The following is a 20,077-nucleotide window of genomic DNA, read 5'->3' on the forward strand; positions in this document are numbered from 1 at the left end:
AAATATACTTTCGCTTTATAGATCCTTTACATATTAATAAATATATATCAGAAATTCTATTTGTCATAATCGAAAGTTCAAGCTTACTTTTATAAAATTGCTCTAACAGTCTGCAAAAAATAATAAGCCGGATCCAATTCGAAGATTAAGGAACAACGCAATCTGCAACATTAACTGAAATAGATAATTAGATAATTTTAGCTTAGCTTATACCATCCGTTATACATTAAACGCGCACTCGTAAACGTATTTTGTGCACACGCACAAGGATATTCGCAGCCGTAAAGGTCTTACGTGCATGTGCCAATGCGACACATGCGCAGAAAGTTTGTTGCTTTGAGGTCCGGATTATAGATCATTCCGGATTATGGGTGTCCGAATTAACGACTTTTGATTGTATAAGGTCACAGACCTTATATAAGAGTTTTAGAAGTGGAAATGGATCTTTTTTTTTTTTTTTTTTTTTAATGGACAATAATTCTCATCCACATCAAACCTTGACAAAATGCTTTAACCTTTTAAAGGGCACAGGTATATAATATATACTGGAAGTTTGTCAGTTTTTTAACCTCCTAAACAATGCTAAATTTTTCTACACCAGAAACTGTAATCTTGAGTTTCTAGTGTTTCCTTTTGATTCTAAATGGCAGCATTACCCTATGAATGCTCAATATTTTGCAGTTATGAAATTGATATACCTCATTCAAAGGTATCGTGTGCGAATATTTATAAATTCTATCGGAAGGGAGGAAAAAATTCAAACTCTTCAAATATTATGACATAAACATGCTAAAACTTATATATTTCTTTTCATTTCAGTCAAAACTCATGATTAAAAGATACGATTTTAATATCGATATATAAAATATACTAGTGCCCATACTGAAGTTGCCTTGCCAATAGATGGCAGCACCAGGCTTCTCCTCTACTCTGTAGGCTGACAGAATTTATTTATATTATAATGGTTTATGATGTAATGTGACAGATTTATTATGATTAATTTACAAGTTGTTTAGGATTAAATATTTTATGTTCATGGGGAGGATGAGGGGTTTAATGATCCTGTGCTAGGAATGAATAAGAGTGTTTTAGTTTCTTCTTTGCTTACTCTGGTCAAGGTTTCATTTGTGTCTGTTTAGCTAAAATTTAATGCTAATAATGGATAAGTATGATATCACAGTCCATTAAAATCTTTGCTTTTTATTATGCAACTCCAATACTCAATAAGCTAATTTAATTTTTCTAAACAATACAAATTGACTGCTATTTCCGTTTTTCTCATGCATTTCTTAAAATCATTAAAAGTTGGGACCTGCATTCTATGGAATAACAAGCAATTATTTATGAAATAGCAAGGAAGTATTTTCAAAGTTATGTGATTTGTATGCATATTCAAAACATTGAAAGCCTCTGAGGTTTGCTGAAAAAACACTGCTAGACACTACTTAAATTCAAATTTATGTGGCTTAAAGTTTACAAAAAGAAGATATTAGAAATTTTGGCCTTTGGAATGCCTGATATATATTTTAATGAATTTATTTACATACAGAAGACATATTCCATCGAACGTTATCGAACATGATTGTTTTGGTAATGTTGGTGTAATGAATGTGGAGGAATAAAAATGATCAATAGGCCCTTGCACATTTTCAGCTCCTTTGTGATCAGCCAGCAACATCAGAATACGGTCACAGACCTATTGATCATTTTTACTCTTATACAGTCAAAAGTCGTTAATCCGGACTCGTCGGGACTTCGGCGATTCCGGATTATCGATTTTTCCGGATTATAGATCATCAGTTTAAATCTGGTAAGATGGCATGCAGAAATTAAAAAATTAAAAATATGAAACCGTAATTTATGAAATAAAGAATAATTATGATCTAAAGGGTATCAAAATTTACAAAAAAAAAAAAAAAAGCTTAATATTTATTTGTTTACTTTGTTAAACATTTCTTTCAATGTAAGTTGTTTAAGTTGCTTCATTTTTTATGTGATAATACATTCTCTTTAATTCTATAAACAGACATAATTTCTTGTTCAGTTACAAAGTTCCGCTGTTCAAGTCCTATAATTGCTGTGTCTACCAACTAATTTGTCAATTGAAATTTTTTCGTTTTCAATAACCTCTGTCACTTTCTTCGCTATCGGAAGTGAATTATAATGACGAGGAATTTGATTTAAATCATATCAATGACTGAGTACATCGAGATGAAATACTACATTTACTAAGGAATTATTAGCCAAATAAAATAAAAACATCTGCCCTGAAGATAAGGATAGTTCTGACAAATCAACTTCCAATTCATTGCGCACCAGCACCACCGTGGCGTCAAAGATAAACAAAGTTTAGATAAACAAACGTTTAAAGTTTAGATAAACAAAGGATATGCCTTTATCCATTTTTTGCAGCAATTCCACTTTTTGTTTAATGAACTTCGAAATATACTTTCGCTTTATAGATCCTTTACATATTAATAAATATATATCAGAAATTCTATTTGTCATAATCGAAAGTTCAAGCTTACTTTTATAAAATTGCTCTAACAGTCTGCAAAAAATAATAAGCCGGATCCAATTCGAAGATTAAGGAACAACGCAATCTGCAACATTAACTGAAATAGATAATTAGATAATTTTAGCTTAGCTTATACCGTCCGTTATACATTAAATGCGCACTCGTAAACGTATTTTGTGCACACGCACAAGCATATTCGCAGCCGTAAAGGTCTTACGTGCATGTGCCAATGCGACACATGCGCAGAAAGTTTGTTGCTTTGAGGTCCGGATTATAGATCATTCCGGATTATGGGTGTCCGAATTAACGACTTTTGATTGTATAAGGTCACAGACCTTATATAAGAGTTTTAGAAGTGGAAATGGATCTTTTTTTTTTTTTTTGTTTTTTAATGGACAATAATTCTCATCCACATCAAACCTTGACAAAATGCTTTAACCTTTTAAAGGGCACAGGTATATAATATATACTGGAAGTTTGTCAGTTTTTTAACCTCCTAAACAATGCTAAATTTTTCTACACCAGAAACTGTAATCTTGAGTTTCTAGTGTTTCCTTTTGATTCTAAATGGCAGCATTACCCTATGAATGCTCAATATTTTGCAGTTATGAAATTGATATACCTCATTCAAAGGTATCGTGTGCGAATATTTATAAATTCTATCGGAAGGGAGGAAAAAATTCAAACTCTTCAAATATTATGACATAAACATGCTAAAACTTATATATTTCTTTTCATTTCAGTCAAAACTCATGATTAAAAGATACGATTTTAATATCGATATATAAAATATACTAGTGCCCATACTGAAGTTGCCTTGCCAATAGATGGCAGCACCAGGCTTCTCCTCTACTCTGTAGGCTGACAGAATTTATTTATATTATAATGGTTTATGATGTAATGTGACAGATTTATTATGATTAATTTACAAGTTGTTTAGGATTAAATATTTTATGTTCATGGGGAGGATGAGGGGTTTAATGATCCTGTGCTAGGAATGAATAAGAGTGTTTTAGTTTCTTCTTTGCTTACTCTGGTCAAGGTTTCATTTGTGTCTGTTTAGCTAAAATTTTAATTTCACCACTTCACTCTTTTCCCGAGAAAAACTCATGGATTTTAAAATTGCCATCTGGTGTCGAAACGTTACACAATTGTAGGGGGTTAAATGTGGCACCTATGACTTCATATTTTTCAAAACCCTAGAAAATTAAAAGAAGTGATTGATGGATAATTTGTCATATTAGCGGGGTGTTGATAATATCACACAAAAAGGGAAACTCGTTCACTAAATAGACATGCACTTTAGGTTTTCACCTGGTAGTGGAATGGAAAAGTCTTCTGATTTGAAAGCATGCTTTTATGCTTTAGGGGATAATCCTTGTTAATTTCAGGTGAGAGGCTAGGGAACATGATAAATTATTCCCTTGGGTAAGGATACAAGTAGGCTGCAGTCTTTGCAGTTGGTGAAAGAAGGGAAATATTTCTAAGGCCAGTTTTAGTTGCAAAACAATTTATCTTTGGAAGGAATATGTACACTGGTTCCACAGGGCCCATGGGCCTGACAGTCGGAAAGAAAAAAAAGACTTCGAGATGTGTTTGTACTTTACCTCTGTTGAAGAGGTGTTCTTCCTGAGAAAAATTATACAGTCAAAAGTCGTTAATCCAGACTCGTCGGGACTTCGGCGATTCCGGATTATCGATTTTTCCGTATTATAGATCATCAGTTTAAATCTGGTAAGATGGCATGCAGAAATTACAAAATTAAAAATATGAAAATATATATCGGAAATTCTATTTGACATAATCTTTCTAATCTATCACAATCTAATAATGACGTTTCTCCCCCCCCTCTGCCGCAGAGCAGCGTGAAATTGATAAACAGATTTCGGATTTTAAAACATACTTTCACTTTGTAGTAAATATATATCGGAAATTCTATTTGACATAATCGAAAGTTCAAGCTTACTTTTATAAAATTGCTCTAACAGTCTGCAAAAAATAATAAGCCGGATCCAATTCGAAGATTAAGGAACAACGCAATCTGCAACATTAACTGAATTAGATAACTTTAGCTTAGCGTATAACTCCGTTACACATTTAACGCGCATGCGCACAAACATATTCGCAGCCGTAAGGGTCTTACGCGCTCTCGTAAACGCCTGTGCGCATGCGTGAACGCGACGCATGCGCAGAAAGTTTGTAGCTTTGAGGTCCGGATTATAGATCATTCCGGATTATGGGTGTCCGAATTAACGACTTTTGACTGTATATTACTACCTTAGTTATTGAAAAGTTAAAAAGAACTCCTAAGGGGGTCCAAGGGCCGAAAATCAAAATAAGAGCTTTGAGGTGTATCAAATAATAAAATTGTTTAACGGCTTTTCTTCCTGAACAAAATTGTATATTATGTCCTATATTTACTAGAAATAAAAAAGAGTTCATTATGGTGACCGATAATAGAAAGTGTGCTGGGAGAAAGGAGTTCTTGGTATCATAGCAGGAAGCATATTTTCTTTATGTATTATCTAAAACATAAAATGTAATTATTTCAAAAATGTAATTTCTCAGCCGAGTCATAGTGTTTCATTTTTTAACTTTTAATTTTTCAGCTGAGATACATTTCCTTATAATATAATACTAATTTAGTTAGAGCATGATATGGTTTACTCATGCAGTGTTATGTTTGCTAAATTTTTTGATGAAATAATAATATTGAATTTAAAGTACATTCAAAAATTTTTTTCACATATTTTACATAGGTATGTTCAACTGGGTGTCATCATTAAAGTACCTTAAAACATAAATTTTATTTCTAAAATTTTAAATTACTAGAGAAATTTTATAACTTTTTGACTTTATCAAAAACTCATTTACACACATCAAAAGTAAAAACAAAAACAAAAATTAACAATTGTTAACTGCATTCGAGGGGGTAATGCAAAATTCAGGAGTTCTCTCTAGATTTTTTTTTTTTTTTTTTAGTCTCAGTTATGTGTTCTTAGGTCCATAAGTTACAGTTCAAATTTTACAATTTAAATTCTTTTATATATCGCTTCTGAAAGGGTTGAAGTGAAGACACTGAGCAAATATCCTGACAACCCAAATTTCCTGATCTTCAACTCTTAAGAGAACTTACTGGGATTACCTTGGAAAGCATTTCCAAAGAGACATCCTTCTCCTGGAGATGTAAACATCCTGAAGATCCTTCAGGAGGAGTGGAACTTAATTCCACAAACTATAATTAATATCGTTATTGACAGCATAAAAAGACACTGTAGTATGTATATACAAATGAGAGGTGTTAACATTTCGTATTAAATTCTTAAGCTTTAATTCTTTTTCTCCCTGAACTCTCTGTAAAATATTATTATCATTTCCTTTTGGATATCTAATGAAAAATCTATTTTATCAGTGCAATCTTAAACTCTATTTTCTTTTCATATATATATTTTTGGAGGGGCAGACTGCCTAAAATTAAATGACAGCTGAAAATTAAGAAAACTGAAGAATTATATACAGGCAAAAATATATTAATTGGAATCTACAACCTTAAATATTTCAGATGGTCTTTAAAGGCATCTTAAACCCTTACATAATTAGCCATAATGGTGTTGATAATGGGGAGATTTGTACTCTTCAGTTCTTTCTGCTGAGATACATGTTGTAATAAAAAGTTGTGTACTTATTTTTAATTACTAAAATGCGAAGATTTTTATTGAAGTAATTTGTTTTAAAACTTCTTGCTTTTAATTTCTTATAGGCAACTTTAGATATATCTGCAGCTTCAAAACCTAATGAGAACCAAGATTCAAATAATTCATCAAATGAAGCAGGAATTGTACCTACTCGAACTTATGATTTGAATATTACGTATGATAAATATTATCAGACGCCTAGGCTATGGTTATTCGGTTATGATGAAGTAAGTTTGTGTATGATTAAACATATAAGTATTGAATGTGCAATTATCATATGGATTACATTGCTTTACTCTTAATCTGTCATAATTCGTGACTGTGAAGGTAAAGTTGTGACTAATATTTTGAGTAGACGTTTACTGATTTTGTAGTAAAACTGTAATTTAAACTACACTGAAGTGCTACTGAATTAGGGATACCCACCTAGTAATGAGTTGAGCCTCCTCTGGCCTTGATAAGGGCTGCCACATGACGAGGCATAGATTCAACAAGTTTCTGGAAACGTTCCACGGGAATGGCCTGCCAAATATTGGCTAAAGCTGTCCATAATTCAGTAAGGTTTGTTGATGCTGTGTGATGGCCTTTCACACCTTGTTACAAAACATCTCAAAGTTGCTCAATAGGATTTAAGTCTGGTCTTGTCTTGTCTTGTCTTTTGAATGGTTAGGAGGCAATTAGCAGCCTCTGCTGCTTTAACCACCGCTTTTGAAAAAAATGCCCTTAGGCGTTGGTATATATAATTGCAAAAAATGGGCGTGTAACGCCGCGCCTACTAGGCGAAGCTGAAGCAAATACAAAGGTATGTAGAGTGAAAAAGCATCTGGGAGCTGTTCGAGCTGTGACGAAAGATATAACTAACTGAAAAGTTTGCTTAATAAAGCATTTGAAAAAATAAACATTAAGTAATTTAAATTAAGTATGCTTTTGAAACAGGTTCAGAATGAAATGGATCGTAATTATACTGGTGGAAGTGGCTCAAATGAGGAATAAGTCAACAGTAACATATTTCTGGTGAATTTCAAGAGTTCTCGTACGAGAAATGTTAAAGTCATATAAATTAACAGTATTCACAAACAGTTCACACTGTACAAAGTTCTGGAATAAACACACTTTTTAAGAAACACTTGTAATTTTAAAAGACACAATATTTCAGCATAAGTCACAGTTTAGAAGGCGGGATGGTGAAACACACATAATTAAGTCAGTTTGTGTGTCCCTAACAAAGTCTTTTTATAGGAACACTAATAAAATATAAAATTCTTGAAAATAATGATATAAAGTAATAATCCACTGAGCTTTTTTTTAAGTCCTAAATAAGTTGAAAAAAACACAAAAGTCTCTAGTGGGGAAATATTTACAGTATGTACAGCTATTTACAAGTTTCACCACCTTGGATTATGAAAAATGCTCCTAGGACGCTTAGCAGCATTTTCAAGTGTTGGATCATAATTGATTAGTTCCTTAATATGATCATATTGAGACTGTTCAATTTTACTATAACAGTTGTGGCAGCTTGAAATAATTTGGTCAGCAATTGGTCTGATTTTTAATTCTTTGTGTATTTGAAAATTTCTAACGAACCAAGGAGAATTAACTATTTCTCTTACAATCTTGTTTTGAAAGACTTGTAACTTGTGTCTGTACGATTTGAACACTGTAGCCCATATGGGAATTGCGTAAAGTAGTGTCGGTCTAATCAGCATCATGTAAACTCTTTCTTTAATTGAATGTTTAATTTTGAGTCTCTTTTGATGAGAGGGTACAGAGCCATTTTTGCGACTGTAGCTTTCCGTAAGGCATATGCAGTCTGTTCCTTAAAGAGGAGTTGTGAATCGAAAATGACACCCAGGTATTTAGTACTATTGACGACGGGGAGTGGCTGATCTTCTATCTTTATATTTACGTTTACTGGAGTAAATTTTCTATACCTTCTAAAGAGCAGAATTTGACATTTAGCCGGATTGATTTCCAAGATTTGAGGTAATGTGCGATGATGTTAACTGCTTCTTCTAATTTATCTACGGCAAACTGTGGTGTCATCTGCATATTTCACAAGTTTTGAATTTAGTGGGATTGGCATATCATTAGTAAAGATATTAAAGAGAATTGGCCCCAAAACACTTCCCTGGGCGACGCCGCTTTTGATTCTTTTTCTTGAGGATAAAGTGTTATTGATTTTGACATGAAAATTGCGATTTTTTAGATAACTTTGCATTAGTTTGATAAAATTTATAGGCAGATGAGCAAGGTGTAGCTTAAAGAGGAGTCCCTCATGCCACACCTTGTCAAATGCCTTTTCTAAATCTAGGAAACAGCTTGCAATAGTATTTTTTTTTTTGGAAAAGGAATCGGTAACATTGAGAAGTTGATGTACTGTGCTATGCTGTGGGCGAAAACCAAACTGTTCATTTTGAATTATCCCTCTATCTTCCAAGTGTCTCGTCAGCCGTTTCTGTAGAACTCGCTCAAAAACTTTGCTAAGACTTGGAAGCAGGCTAATTGGACGATAAGAGTTAACATTTTTTGGATCTTTGCCAGGTTTAACAAAAGTAATGATATGTGCCATTTTCCACTGCTGCGGAAAATAGTTAAGCCTTATGCAGGCATTAATTATGTTGGTAATTAGGACAATATATCCCTTGGGGAGAATTTTGAGCACTTTATTTGTTATCCCGTCGTAGCCGGGGGCCTTTCTATTTTTCAGATTTTTTATAATGTTTTGAATTTCAATGGGCGAGGTGTAATCAATATGCTGTCCATCTGTTCTATCAGGAAGGTGAATAATGAAATTAAAAACTTCCTCTTCTGTATCTTCATCTTGTGAGTTATTTGTCGTGAAGGTTTTTTCAAGATGAGTTGCAAGAACTTCTGCCATATCTTTTTCAGAATATGCGATTCCAGTATCGGTGTGCAACGGTCCAATGTTGTCGCTATGAGTTTTTCTGAGCGCTTTCCCAATACGCCACACTGTATCAGGGTTGAAGTCCATTGAGTCTAATAAATTATTCCAACTATCAGATCTGTATTCACTTAGAAGATTTTTAATATTCCTATTTTTCTGTTAAGAATTCTTTTGATATTAGGATCAGCAGTCCGGCGCCAAATTTTATCGGTGCGATTTTTGTCCTTAATTTTGTCAATAATGTCATCCGGAAGTTTTTCTTTTTTATGTTCTTCATATTTAGTAGATTTGTCAAGAGCACTTTTTATACAATTATTGACCTTAGTGATTTGATACTCAATGTCAGTAATATCGGCTAAAGCAGGATGCGCTGGTAGTTTTTCCAGAGAATGAATAAATTTATCCCAGTTTGTGATTTTTCTAAGTGGAATATTTTTTTCAAAGCCGTAATAAGTAAATCTGACAGGGAGATGATCGGAAGTTAGCTGGTGTGAAACTTGTAGGAAGGGAATTTGTGCAATATTTTTTGTGATAACAATATCAAGAACTTCAGCGCTGCCAGTATGGCTGTATCTGGTGGGATCCGTTGGTCCAAAGATACTTAAATCATTTGTAAGGGCATAATTATGAAGGAAGTTCCCGTTTGCATTTGCACGTCGAGAGTTCCAGGAGTGATGCTTCGCGTTTAAGTCTCCGGCTAGTATTGTGGGAAGCATAATGCCGCTAAAGATGCTCATGTCACTGTTGCTGATATTATGTCCCGGGGGATTATAAGCAGAAATAATCACAATAGGTTCATTAGTGCGAGAGTGAGCTATGATGGCAGTAGTTTCAATATTACTAGAACTTGGGAGATTAAAATAGGTGGCCTGCAAGTGTCTTCTGATGAGAATCAGGGTGCCACCACCCCTGTTATTTTCTCTGTCTTTTCTAAAGGTTCTATAACCTTGGATGTTAAATTTATCACTAGCTCGAAGATGTGTCTCGTTAATTAAGAAAATATCAATGCCATGGCAATTAAGAAAGTTTATGATCTCAGTGTTCTTGCCACGAACTCCGTTGGCATTAAAGAAGGCGAAATTTAAACTGCTGGAGGCAGTAAGTTGGATGCTTGCATAGTTATTTACGATATTAACACTCATAATTTAAATTTGCTAAAAGTTCAAAGGCTTCCCACCCTATTTGGAGCTTTTCCATTATTGACTTGGCTTTAAAAAAGCGTTCAAATAGCGCTTTGCCTTGAGGAAATAGATTTTTGATCCATTTCAGGAAATCCGGGGCGGAGCCTAATTGTTCTCTTTCGTGAGCTTCATTCTGGTTGACTGATGAGGGACTGGCTTCATTAACATTTTCGTTAGTGTTTCTCCTACTCGGTAATGGGGGGAAGTTCTCCAAGTTGTTTTCTGGAGGATTTGTTCTTGTCTTTCTCCAGGCATCTCTTTGATTTTCTTTTTCAGCAATCTTACGTTTAATATTGTCAGGGTGCATTTCGCAACCCCTGTAGGAACTGACGTGGGGTCCCCCACAAAGGCAACACTTTCCTGGAAGATTTCTATCTTTTGTACAGCTAGTGGTGATATGGTTTAATTCGCACTTTAAGCATCTTGGTTTATGTTTGCAGTGGGAGCGACTATGTCCATATCTCTGACAGTTATGGCACTGTTTGTGTCCTGGGGTTGGTTGGTAAGAGGTAATTTTGACCGCAAGGTCCAAGATATGTGTTACCTGAAATATCTTTTTTCCTTCAACAGTCCGTGGGACTTCTACAAGGAAAGTTGGCAATTTGACAATTTCATTGTCAATCTTTTTGGTTATCTGTCTAACCGTTTTAACTGGAATTTTTAATTGTTGGAGTTCTTCTAATATTTCTTCAGGTTTAGTATGCACTGAAAGCTTCTTTATTACTACTCTAATGGGCTTATCCCTTGGTAGGGGAAAAGTGTGATAAGGTATTTCCTTATTATCCAAAAATTTTGTGACTGAGCGATAGTCATCGTCAGATTTGACTTTTATGTGGATGTCTCCACCTTTTCGTACGCACTCCATAGCTGTGGTAAATTTTTTAATTTCATCTCTAAGGGGCTTCCAAGACGTAACATCAGATATTATAATCGGCGGTACACGGTTTGCAGTTTTTCTAGGGGCTATGAATTCGCCTTCTTCTGATTGATCCATATCCTGAGGGTTTGTGTTGGGCGTTTGATTGACTTCCAAGCTGTCATCTATTCTAAGGGTAGAATATCTATTTTTTATTGTTGTAACAGATGAGTTACTGCTATCACTTAAAGTACGCTTGTGCGTTTTTTTGGGTTTAATCCACGTTTCGCCTTGCTTAAGAGAGTTATTGTCTTGCACATTGACATTATTCATGTTTTGTTGGGTAAGAATCTGACCAATTCCTACAATCTCATCAATTTCCTTTGAAGATTTAACATTTTTTAATTGCCGTTTACTGAAGAGTTTGGCTACCATAACCTGAAATAATTTTTTAACTTCTGGATCAACTATTTTTTGACCACTATCAATAAGATTTTTTTGGATTTGCAAATAGGTAGATATAGCATCTAATTCCTCTTCTGAACCACTTTCAATAACATTTTCGATAACATTTTTATCATTAATTAAGTTTAAAGTCTGAATGTACTCTAAATTTGGATTCATTGCAACAGTCCAAAAAGCCTACCGTCCCTAACGGAAAGGCAAGTCCATCATGAAAACACTTGCAAAAATCAAAAACCAAACTCGAAAACTACTTACGCGCACGATCGATCAGGAACACTTCACCAAGCGACCAGCTCACAATAACTTAAGTCTGGGCTTGTAGGTGGCAAATTTATGACAGAAAAGTCAGAGGAATGCTCATACAACCAACCAATAGCCAACCGGGACTTGTGAGAGTTAGTTGTCTTGCTGGAAAACTCCATTACTGTGTGGATAACAGAACAGCATAAACAGATGGAGGGGATCCCCCAGCAACTCTACGTACTGAATTGCATTGAGGGAGGTTGGTACACGCACCAAAGATACCAAACAGTGCAACGAAAAAACACCCCAGACCATGATTGAGCCACCATGCCCTTGTACAGTTCCAACTTGGCATGCAGGATCCATGGCTTCATGAGCCTGACACCATATTCTCAGCCTCTCATCAGCGTTAAGTAGTTGGAATTGAGACTCATCAATCCGTGCTACTTGTTTCCAGTTTTCTACACTCCAGTCTCTGCACTCTTTTGCCTAGGCAAGACGTGCAGCCCGATAGTGAGCCTTGAGCAATGGTACTCTCGTAGGCTGACGGCTCCCGAAACCCATAGGATGAAGCGAGCATTGCACAGTCCATTTACTGACAATCCCGCGAACGGGCTGGCTGCATGGGCGTTTTTGTGGTTTTCCCCATGTGTAACGTGTATACGAGCCAGTTTCCCTTAGAAAGTCACGAAGGCATCCCTCCCTTTAGGCAGATAGCCCTCGAGGCTTTGCCATAATCACACTCACTCACTTACCCATTTACTGACTGTACGACTAGCACCGTCATTCAACTAGGTGGTAATTTGAACTAATGTTTGGTTTCACTGGCTACATACAATACCCTGAGCCATCTCTCACCACGCACTCTCAAGGCTAATTGTCCTTTGCAGTTTGCCCGATCGCTAGTTGTTTTGTCCACCATCCATGTATTCTTGGTATATTCTTGACACTGTCGACCTTGAAAATCCTAGCTGTTTGACGATTTTGGAAATTGAATGGCCCATGCGTCATGCACCTACGATTTGTCTGTGATTGAAAGCGTATAAATCGGGCAGTTTACCCATACTGGCAATTCCAACAACTAATTCAGAACAACCACAGTACGTGCTATATATATGAAGTTACCACAGCGCCTTCACTTGCACATAAATGATGCACAACGCTACACAATATGCAGAGCTCTTGCTATCCCTAATTCAGGGGCACTTCAGTGTATGTCTTAAAATTTAAGTAAATATTCCATCATCTGGAAAGTTCTGTGTTTTATTAAAATCAAAATGCATTTCTTTCTAATTACTTTGTTACTGCTGCTAAAGAGTCATCATCTTGAAGCATATATTTAAATTTGGCCTTTTTTGCTCATGTTATTTAATTCTTGCATGTATTAATGCAAGAATTCGTTTTTCATAATGCAGTGCTAAAATGATGAAACTAATGATGTGCTTTTCTGGTGCAGTATATGCTCATGATAGTTATTATACACAGTCTAGTTCTATTAATGTGACCACCACCTATTTTTGATGTCAGCATGAAATAACCAATAACTGAAGGCAGGTGGCTGCACATTGCAGTGGATCCTATATGTTTCAAAATATTCTAAGATTACTATAAATCAACATCAATCACTTTTAAAATGTATTTTTTAATATGTACAATATTTAAATAACATTAATCGCAGCATTCGGTAGTTCGGTTATAAAACAAATCTATGTGCTTTCACAATCGAAATCTTTCAAGTTCCTAATCAACTAGTGTACGAAGCATTAAACATCTGATCTCTGTATCGTTTTTAAATAATAAAACATAATAAATATTGTTTCAGTTGTCAAATAAAATTGATAACAGTAAAGATTATTTTCCAGGAATCAGGAAATGCACAGATTGTCATTTTGCCTTTCATTTTTATATTGGTACTCTGTTAAATTAAATATAAAATCTGAAAACCTTAAGAAGGCTTGTGTGATTGCATAAGTTTGTTGTTTGTAAATTATACTTACGTAATGTATTAAGTATTATTCATTTTGTTTATTTTAGAACCGTAAGCCTTTAACTATTGAAGAAATGTATGAAGACATAAGTCAGGATCATGCTAAGAAAACAGTCACAATGGAGAATCATCCCCATTTGCCTGGTTCACCACGAGCATCGGTACATCCTTGCCGGTATGTAACTTTTGAATACCTCTGAATAAAAGTTAAGTATGAGAAATTACGTGTTAGCTAAACATATTTTAAGAAGGAAAAACAAATTCTTTGTATGCAGTAACATAATAGTAGGGGGAAAATACACTGATATGGCTTTCTTGTTACAGCCTATTAAATAATACATATTTTTTGTTGCACTTTATTTAACACTCCATCAGGTACATTTGATCTGCTAGGTACACCTCGAGCACTATTATTTGCCCTGCCTCTTTCAAACGTCATTACTCCTTCTCCATCCAGTTAGTTTCCGCATCCTCTAGTGCCAATCGATTGCCAATGGCAATCGTAAGGTCAGTCAGTGAATATATTTCTTCATTTCCAGTTGACAAATGAAATGATCTAATAGGCTCATTGTGCTCAATTATATTGCAGTTTGACAAGTAAGTTTTCTGTGATATTTTAATACTGTAGCACATTTTTTGGGTAGCAATTTCATATAATAAAATATATTATGATTATCTACAAAACTGAGTACGTTTTTGGGCATTGCGTCTGATCATGTCATGGATTGTAAAATGTTCTATTAATTTAAAATACTGCTTCTTACAAAATTTGGCAAAGACATTTTCATAATGACATTTTATAAATATTTACTTGATTCAGGCTTCAGAATGTTAAAAAAAAAAAAATTAAAAAAAAGTTTGATTTGAGAAACCATCAAGACCTTGGAAGAAATTCACCATTTATTGGAGGATGTCAAAGATGAAGATTTTGATGTCAAAAGCTATATTGATTCAGAAGATGGTGTAGAGGAACATGAAGAGGGATCAGAGGCAGAACAAGTAGGAAGCGAAGAAGACGACATTGAAGAAATTGCTGACTTTTATTTGAGACAAACCCAGCCCACTACACTCCAGCAATTTGGGCATCACTTTTGTTGTGTATTGTCCAAGAAAAAACAAAAATATCATTCTTTATCATTGTTGCATGATGACCAACCTATTGATCTTTCTGTGGCAAAAATCAGAAACCAGAAATAATCAGTTTCTTCAATGAATCCGAGTTATGGGTAGATAAAATGTGTGCTTCATATAATGTGTCTCAGAATGTAAAACTGTGGCCCATGGTAATCTTTTTTGCAATGTTAAACATTTCAATCAATTCTCAGATCATACATGTAGATGATGGGTACACAGCTCTTAAAAGAAGGCTGTTCATAAAACAACAATCTAATGAACTTGTGCTTGGACAACTTGCTCAACAAAGTCTTATTAGGATGCTAGTACACTTACAACAAAAATTAAAGAGATACATGCCCAAACAAGAACAACAATCTTCTCAAAATTATGATAAGCCACAGATATCTCCAAAAAGACGTAGATGTGAAACGTACTATTTGGAGACTTGTAAGAGACGATTAAGCTAATATGAGTGCAAAAAATGTCACACAGCAACCTGCCTCTCGTATGCTGTTTTCATGCATCTTCCATGCTATAAAGTTAGACGAATGAGAGATTATACTTATGTTCTAGTTTTAATTAACTTTAAATCTATAATTAGTCTTGTGTAACAACTTTATAAAAGTTATTTTACAAAATTTGTTTAATATAAATAGCATCCTTTTAAGACTATAAAAATTGTTTTATTATCCCTTAAGTATTTTTATAACTTTAATAATAATGGATAGCATTTGATTTTTGTAAGAAAAAACTTTTTATGTATAAAATCGTTTAGTAAATCAAAGAGTGCCTCTCAGGCTCAATGCATCCGAACATACTCCAAAATATATTGCGTCCGATGGAGTGTTAAACTTATTTCCTCTAATTATTCTAACTTAATTAACAGATGCCTCAAGGAAAATTCAAAATGACATCTTTGAGTTCAAAAACATCTTTTGGTGCTGTTGATTGCAATAAAAAAGGAAGGCGCACAAGATCATAGTAGTACAAAATTTCAACATTCTATGGCTAATCTTTTTTGAGTTACACAAGATATGTGCATACGTATAGATGTCGCAAAAAGTCCATGTTGAATCCATTTGACAATATGTTTTGAAATACTTCACATTGTCTTTACATCATACATTCACATTACAATTCACATGTAAACTGTATGTTATTCTGTTATTCAGTGTTATTCTGTCCATATATACAAATGTCACCCAAAAATTGAACAAAGGGGATTTGTCAATAGTCAAAATGGATACTTCTGTTGAAATCTGAAAAAAAAAACAAATGTTTTTGCCATTATATACTTGCTGTACTTCATTCAAGGAAGAAAAAAAGGTGATTTATAAAACATTCAGAGCATATTTAGACTTTGAAGTAAGATTTAAAAAAGTGTGTATGTAAAGAAGTTATTTTTCATTAATTATATTTAAATTCATTGTATATCTTTAAATACACTATAAATACTTAAACGTATTAAGAATGTAGTAATTTTTTTTACTTAATATGATTGTAAGGTAGTACAAAATGAAATATAAATTCTCGATAATTCTACTTTAACAAGTTCTAGAAGTTAGTTTTAGAGTAATTGTTGGTTTAACAAGTGTAGTGCCCTTCAGAGCAATGTCAGGTTTTATATATATAAATTGTTCTTTTCATTATGCATTTTCTGTGTAGCAAGGAGGAGCTTCTTTACTATGGTTACTCTTATTCTTTTGCTAAGTATGCTGGATCTGTTTGATATTGCTGTTCTTGAAAAATGATTAAGTGCAGATTTCTACTGAATATGTAGTGCTTTTTACTCCATTCTACAATATGTCTTATCTCTTCTTCTTAAATATGAGTATCAGAGAGAAAACTGTAGTGTAATTTTGTTATAGTACTTATTACCATAGTCACAGACAGCACTATCTGGTATTCCTTTGTTGAAGGTCGCCTGGAGTATTTCAGGTGTGAAGCTATCATGAATCGCCACAGTCACACAGTTGACAAACCGTTAGTGACATGTGCGTGGCTCTATGAATAACAACACACAGGTAATGACTGCATTTAGAAATTACTTTGACAAGGATCCACTTTGTAAAACAACATTGATTGGGAGAAACATGGTTTGCTTCAGGAAGTATCCAAAAACAAACCATGCAGTGGATGTAAGTTGATGTGTGAGGAAACATGTCAGTCATTCAATTAGGATTTCTCAAACTAAACTGATTTATAAAAGAGCAGCTAAGCTGAATATACTGCCTTCATGAGCTCATGAAAAAACTTTGCATATGAAAGCATCTGGACCAGTGTTTGGGAACAAATAATCTGACGGTGACATATAGCAGCATTTTAGAGGCCTACCGTGCTTTGTTGACATAATATCCAAATATGGTGTTTTACTCATAATTGTTATTTTCAAATGGGTATGGAGTATTTGCAGTTCACCCATGCTAATGAACAATTTTGAGTTTGCTGAAATGACTTGGTTCTCCATCATCTCCATTTTCATTGAAATGGCCCCCACAAGCTTGTGCCTTTCAATACAAGGCAACTAACTCATTGTAGGAAATGATAAAGTCTCTTGTCTGTCATTACTGGTACAGGACAAAAGAATGTGGAAGTGTGAAGGGAACCTTTGAAGAGATAACCTTTTGGATGTTTAACGACATGTCAGAGAAGACTCGGAGACTTGCATGTCTGTGTGTACTGCATGGTGGAATGCATACAAATTCATTAAATATATATTTAGAAGAAGTAATTATGCAGCTGTAGAATGTATTAAATAAATAAACTAAGATTACATTGCCGTTGTTCTCTGTGATATTCAAACTGTATGAGTACATGGGCTTTTTGGACATGCTGCATAGTTTTTTTTTTTTTTTTTTTAACATAAGTAAAATGATTGTAAATAGGCTAGTATATGGAAAAAGGTTCTTTAGATTTTATTGAGTGAAACTTTTCCCTTTTCATAATCCTATTTCAGAACTGATTAGTCGGTCGATTGTTAATGTGTTTGCTTCTTGTTGCATATCCAGGCTTCTTTATTATATGTGGCTTAAGTGTCTGCTTGTCAACGATAGTTTATTTGTTGCTTGCGTAACTGTACTAGCCAATGGGGTGAAGTTGCACGGCGTTCAAATTGTCCATATACACTGATACCATACATGCAGTTATCATTGTTTTAATTAAATTATCATGGTATTTAAGAATATTTAAATATTTTTAATTCATACAATTGTTGCTTATTATGCATTTAACTATATTTACATATGAATTACCTAGAAACTTGCAAACGTTGAGAAATTAAAGGAGATGAAACCAACTAACGAGTTGTTTGTAGTATATCTCATCAGGTACGTTTACCCAAACTCCTATGCTAAATATCCTTTTGCATAAAGAGTTTAAAATTTTGCTCAATTTTATTCCGACATAGCATTTTAAACTGAATTTTCAGCTGATCACAAATTGAGCATGTCGGGGAATTTGAACATTTGTTTGCATTAGCAATCATCTCTTTATAATCAATTTATAATATCTAGAACAGCAGTCATTTCATATGACCGCAGGGCTTTCTAGTAATACATATATACTGGATAAAATGGTACTTTATTACTATTTAAAGTTAATTTAATGGTTAAGATTAACTAATTTAATGTTTTGCGTATTTACAGAATTGTTCAAATTCGGTAATAAGATACTGTGAAGTAAATGAACGATTTGTGTGTTTTGTAAAATTGTCTTTTAAGATTTTTGTAATAAATTTTTAATAGGATATCTGTTATTTTTTAGCCATGCAGAAGTAATGAAAAAGATCATTCATACAGTAACTGAAGGAGGTGGAGATCTTGGTGTCCATATGTATCTAATAATTTTCTTGAAATTCATGCAAGCAGTTATTCCCACAATTGAATATGATTACACTCAGAACTTTTCATTAGAATGAAGTTAATTTTGTGTTTATTGTATATATTTATGAGCAGTACACATTTAAAAGAAAATATGTTAATTGTTATTAAGAGTCATAAACTTATTTTCATAAGTTTGGCACTTTGGGTCCAATCTCTAATGTAAATTCAAATTTTAAATTACATTAACAGCTGAATATATTTCTTAAGACATTTAGTTATATAATTTCACTATTTATGTTAATGTTATTTTCTGTTTGATATATAGTATTCTGATATTTTTATAACATAAAACATTATTCAACATCATACATCTGTAATCACCATCTGTATGAGTAAATTCTCAGAAGTAAGCATAATTTAGTTGCCTGCAGTTTAAGTGATTATGTGGAAAGTAAAATTTAAAAAAACTATCATGATATATTATATATATTATATCATATATATTATTTCTAAGGAAGGAAATATAAGGAAAATGAGCATCTGTTATGAAATGTTATATTTATAAGCATTGTCTACGAGTCCTTTAACTGTTCAAGTTTTGATTAATAAATATTGTAAATTCTATTTGAAAAATCTTTGTGTCTCTTTAAGTGTTGAACTTTTCACAACTTTTCAGTTACTTTGATTTTTCTGTATTTATATTATGAGACTGTTAATTTTATTTAACAAAGAAACATTTATTTTAAATTGGGATTTAAATATTAATATCAATAAGAAATAGCACAATGATTTATTTAGTCAAAACCTTAAAAAACCCTCAGTATTAGAAGCATTCAACTAAATTTGAGTTAGCTAATAAGTGTAACATGTACTGCCTCTAAATTAATGATTCAAAAGCATTATACCAGAAGAGCTGAGGAGGAATACAGGGAGTAAAAGGCAGGAAAAGATTCTGCTTAGAAAGAAAATGAGGCTTTTTCTTGAGGAGCAAGCAGTACAGGGAAATTGAAAAGCTCAAGTCCCCAAAAGAATCAAGAAAATACTATCAGCTGATAAACAATATTGGGAAAGATTTCACACCAAATGGAATTAGCTGTACAAATAAAGATGGTGTGCTCCTAAATGAAAAGAATGATATCTAAGGAAGATGGAGTGATGGGATTAATGCTGAATTGTTGAAGGTTGACAAACCTGATCTGATTAAGACTATACTTGCTATTGTTAGCAGGGTTTGGACATCAGAGCAGATGCCCATTGAATGGGATGAGGGCTGCATCTATCCCATCTTTA

General features: G+C 33.7%; 1 protein-coding gene across 2 annotated transcripts in view; it reads left to right on the forward strand.

The window, feature by feature from the left end:
- The window catches only part of Atg3 (Autophagy-related protein 3), a 54,564-nt gene extending 35,144 nt beyond the window's left edge, over positions 1–19,420 (forward strand). For both annotated transcript variants that reach the window (XM_035369431.2, XM_035369432.2), the window contains 3 exons: positions 6,279–6,440; positions 13,898–14,025; positions 18,729–19,420. In XM_035369431.2, coding sequence (XP_035225322.1) covers positions 6,279–6,440; positions 13,898–14,025; positions 18,729–18,882 — 444 coding nt within the window. In that variant the 3' untranslated portion in view covers positions 18,883–19,420. The remainder of the gene's footprint in view (positions 1–6,278; positions 6,441–13,897; positions 14,026–18,728) is intronic.
- The last annotated feature ends 657 nt before the right edge of the window (positions 19,421–20,077 follow it).

The sequence above is a fragment of the Stegodyphus dumicola genome, chromosome 5, assembly GCF_044657685.1.
Source record: "Stegodyphus dumicola isolate Sdum_Otavi_A_Nest chromosome 5, ASM4465768v1".
NCBI lineage: Eukaryota > Metazoa > Arthropoda > Arachnida > Araneae > Eresidae > Stegodyphus > Stegodyphus dumicola.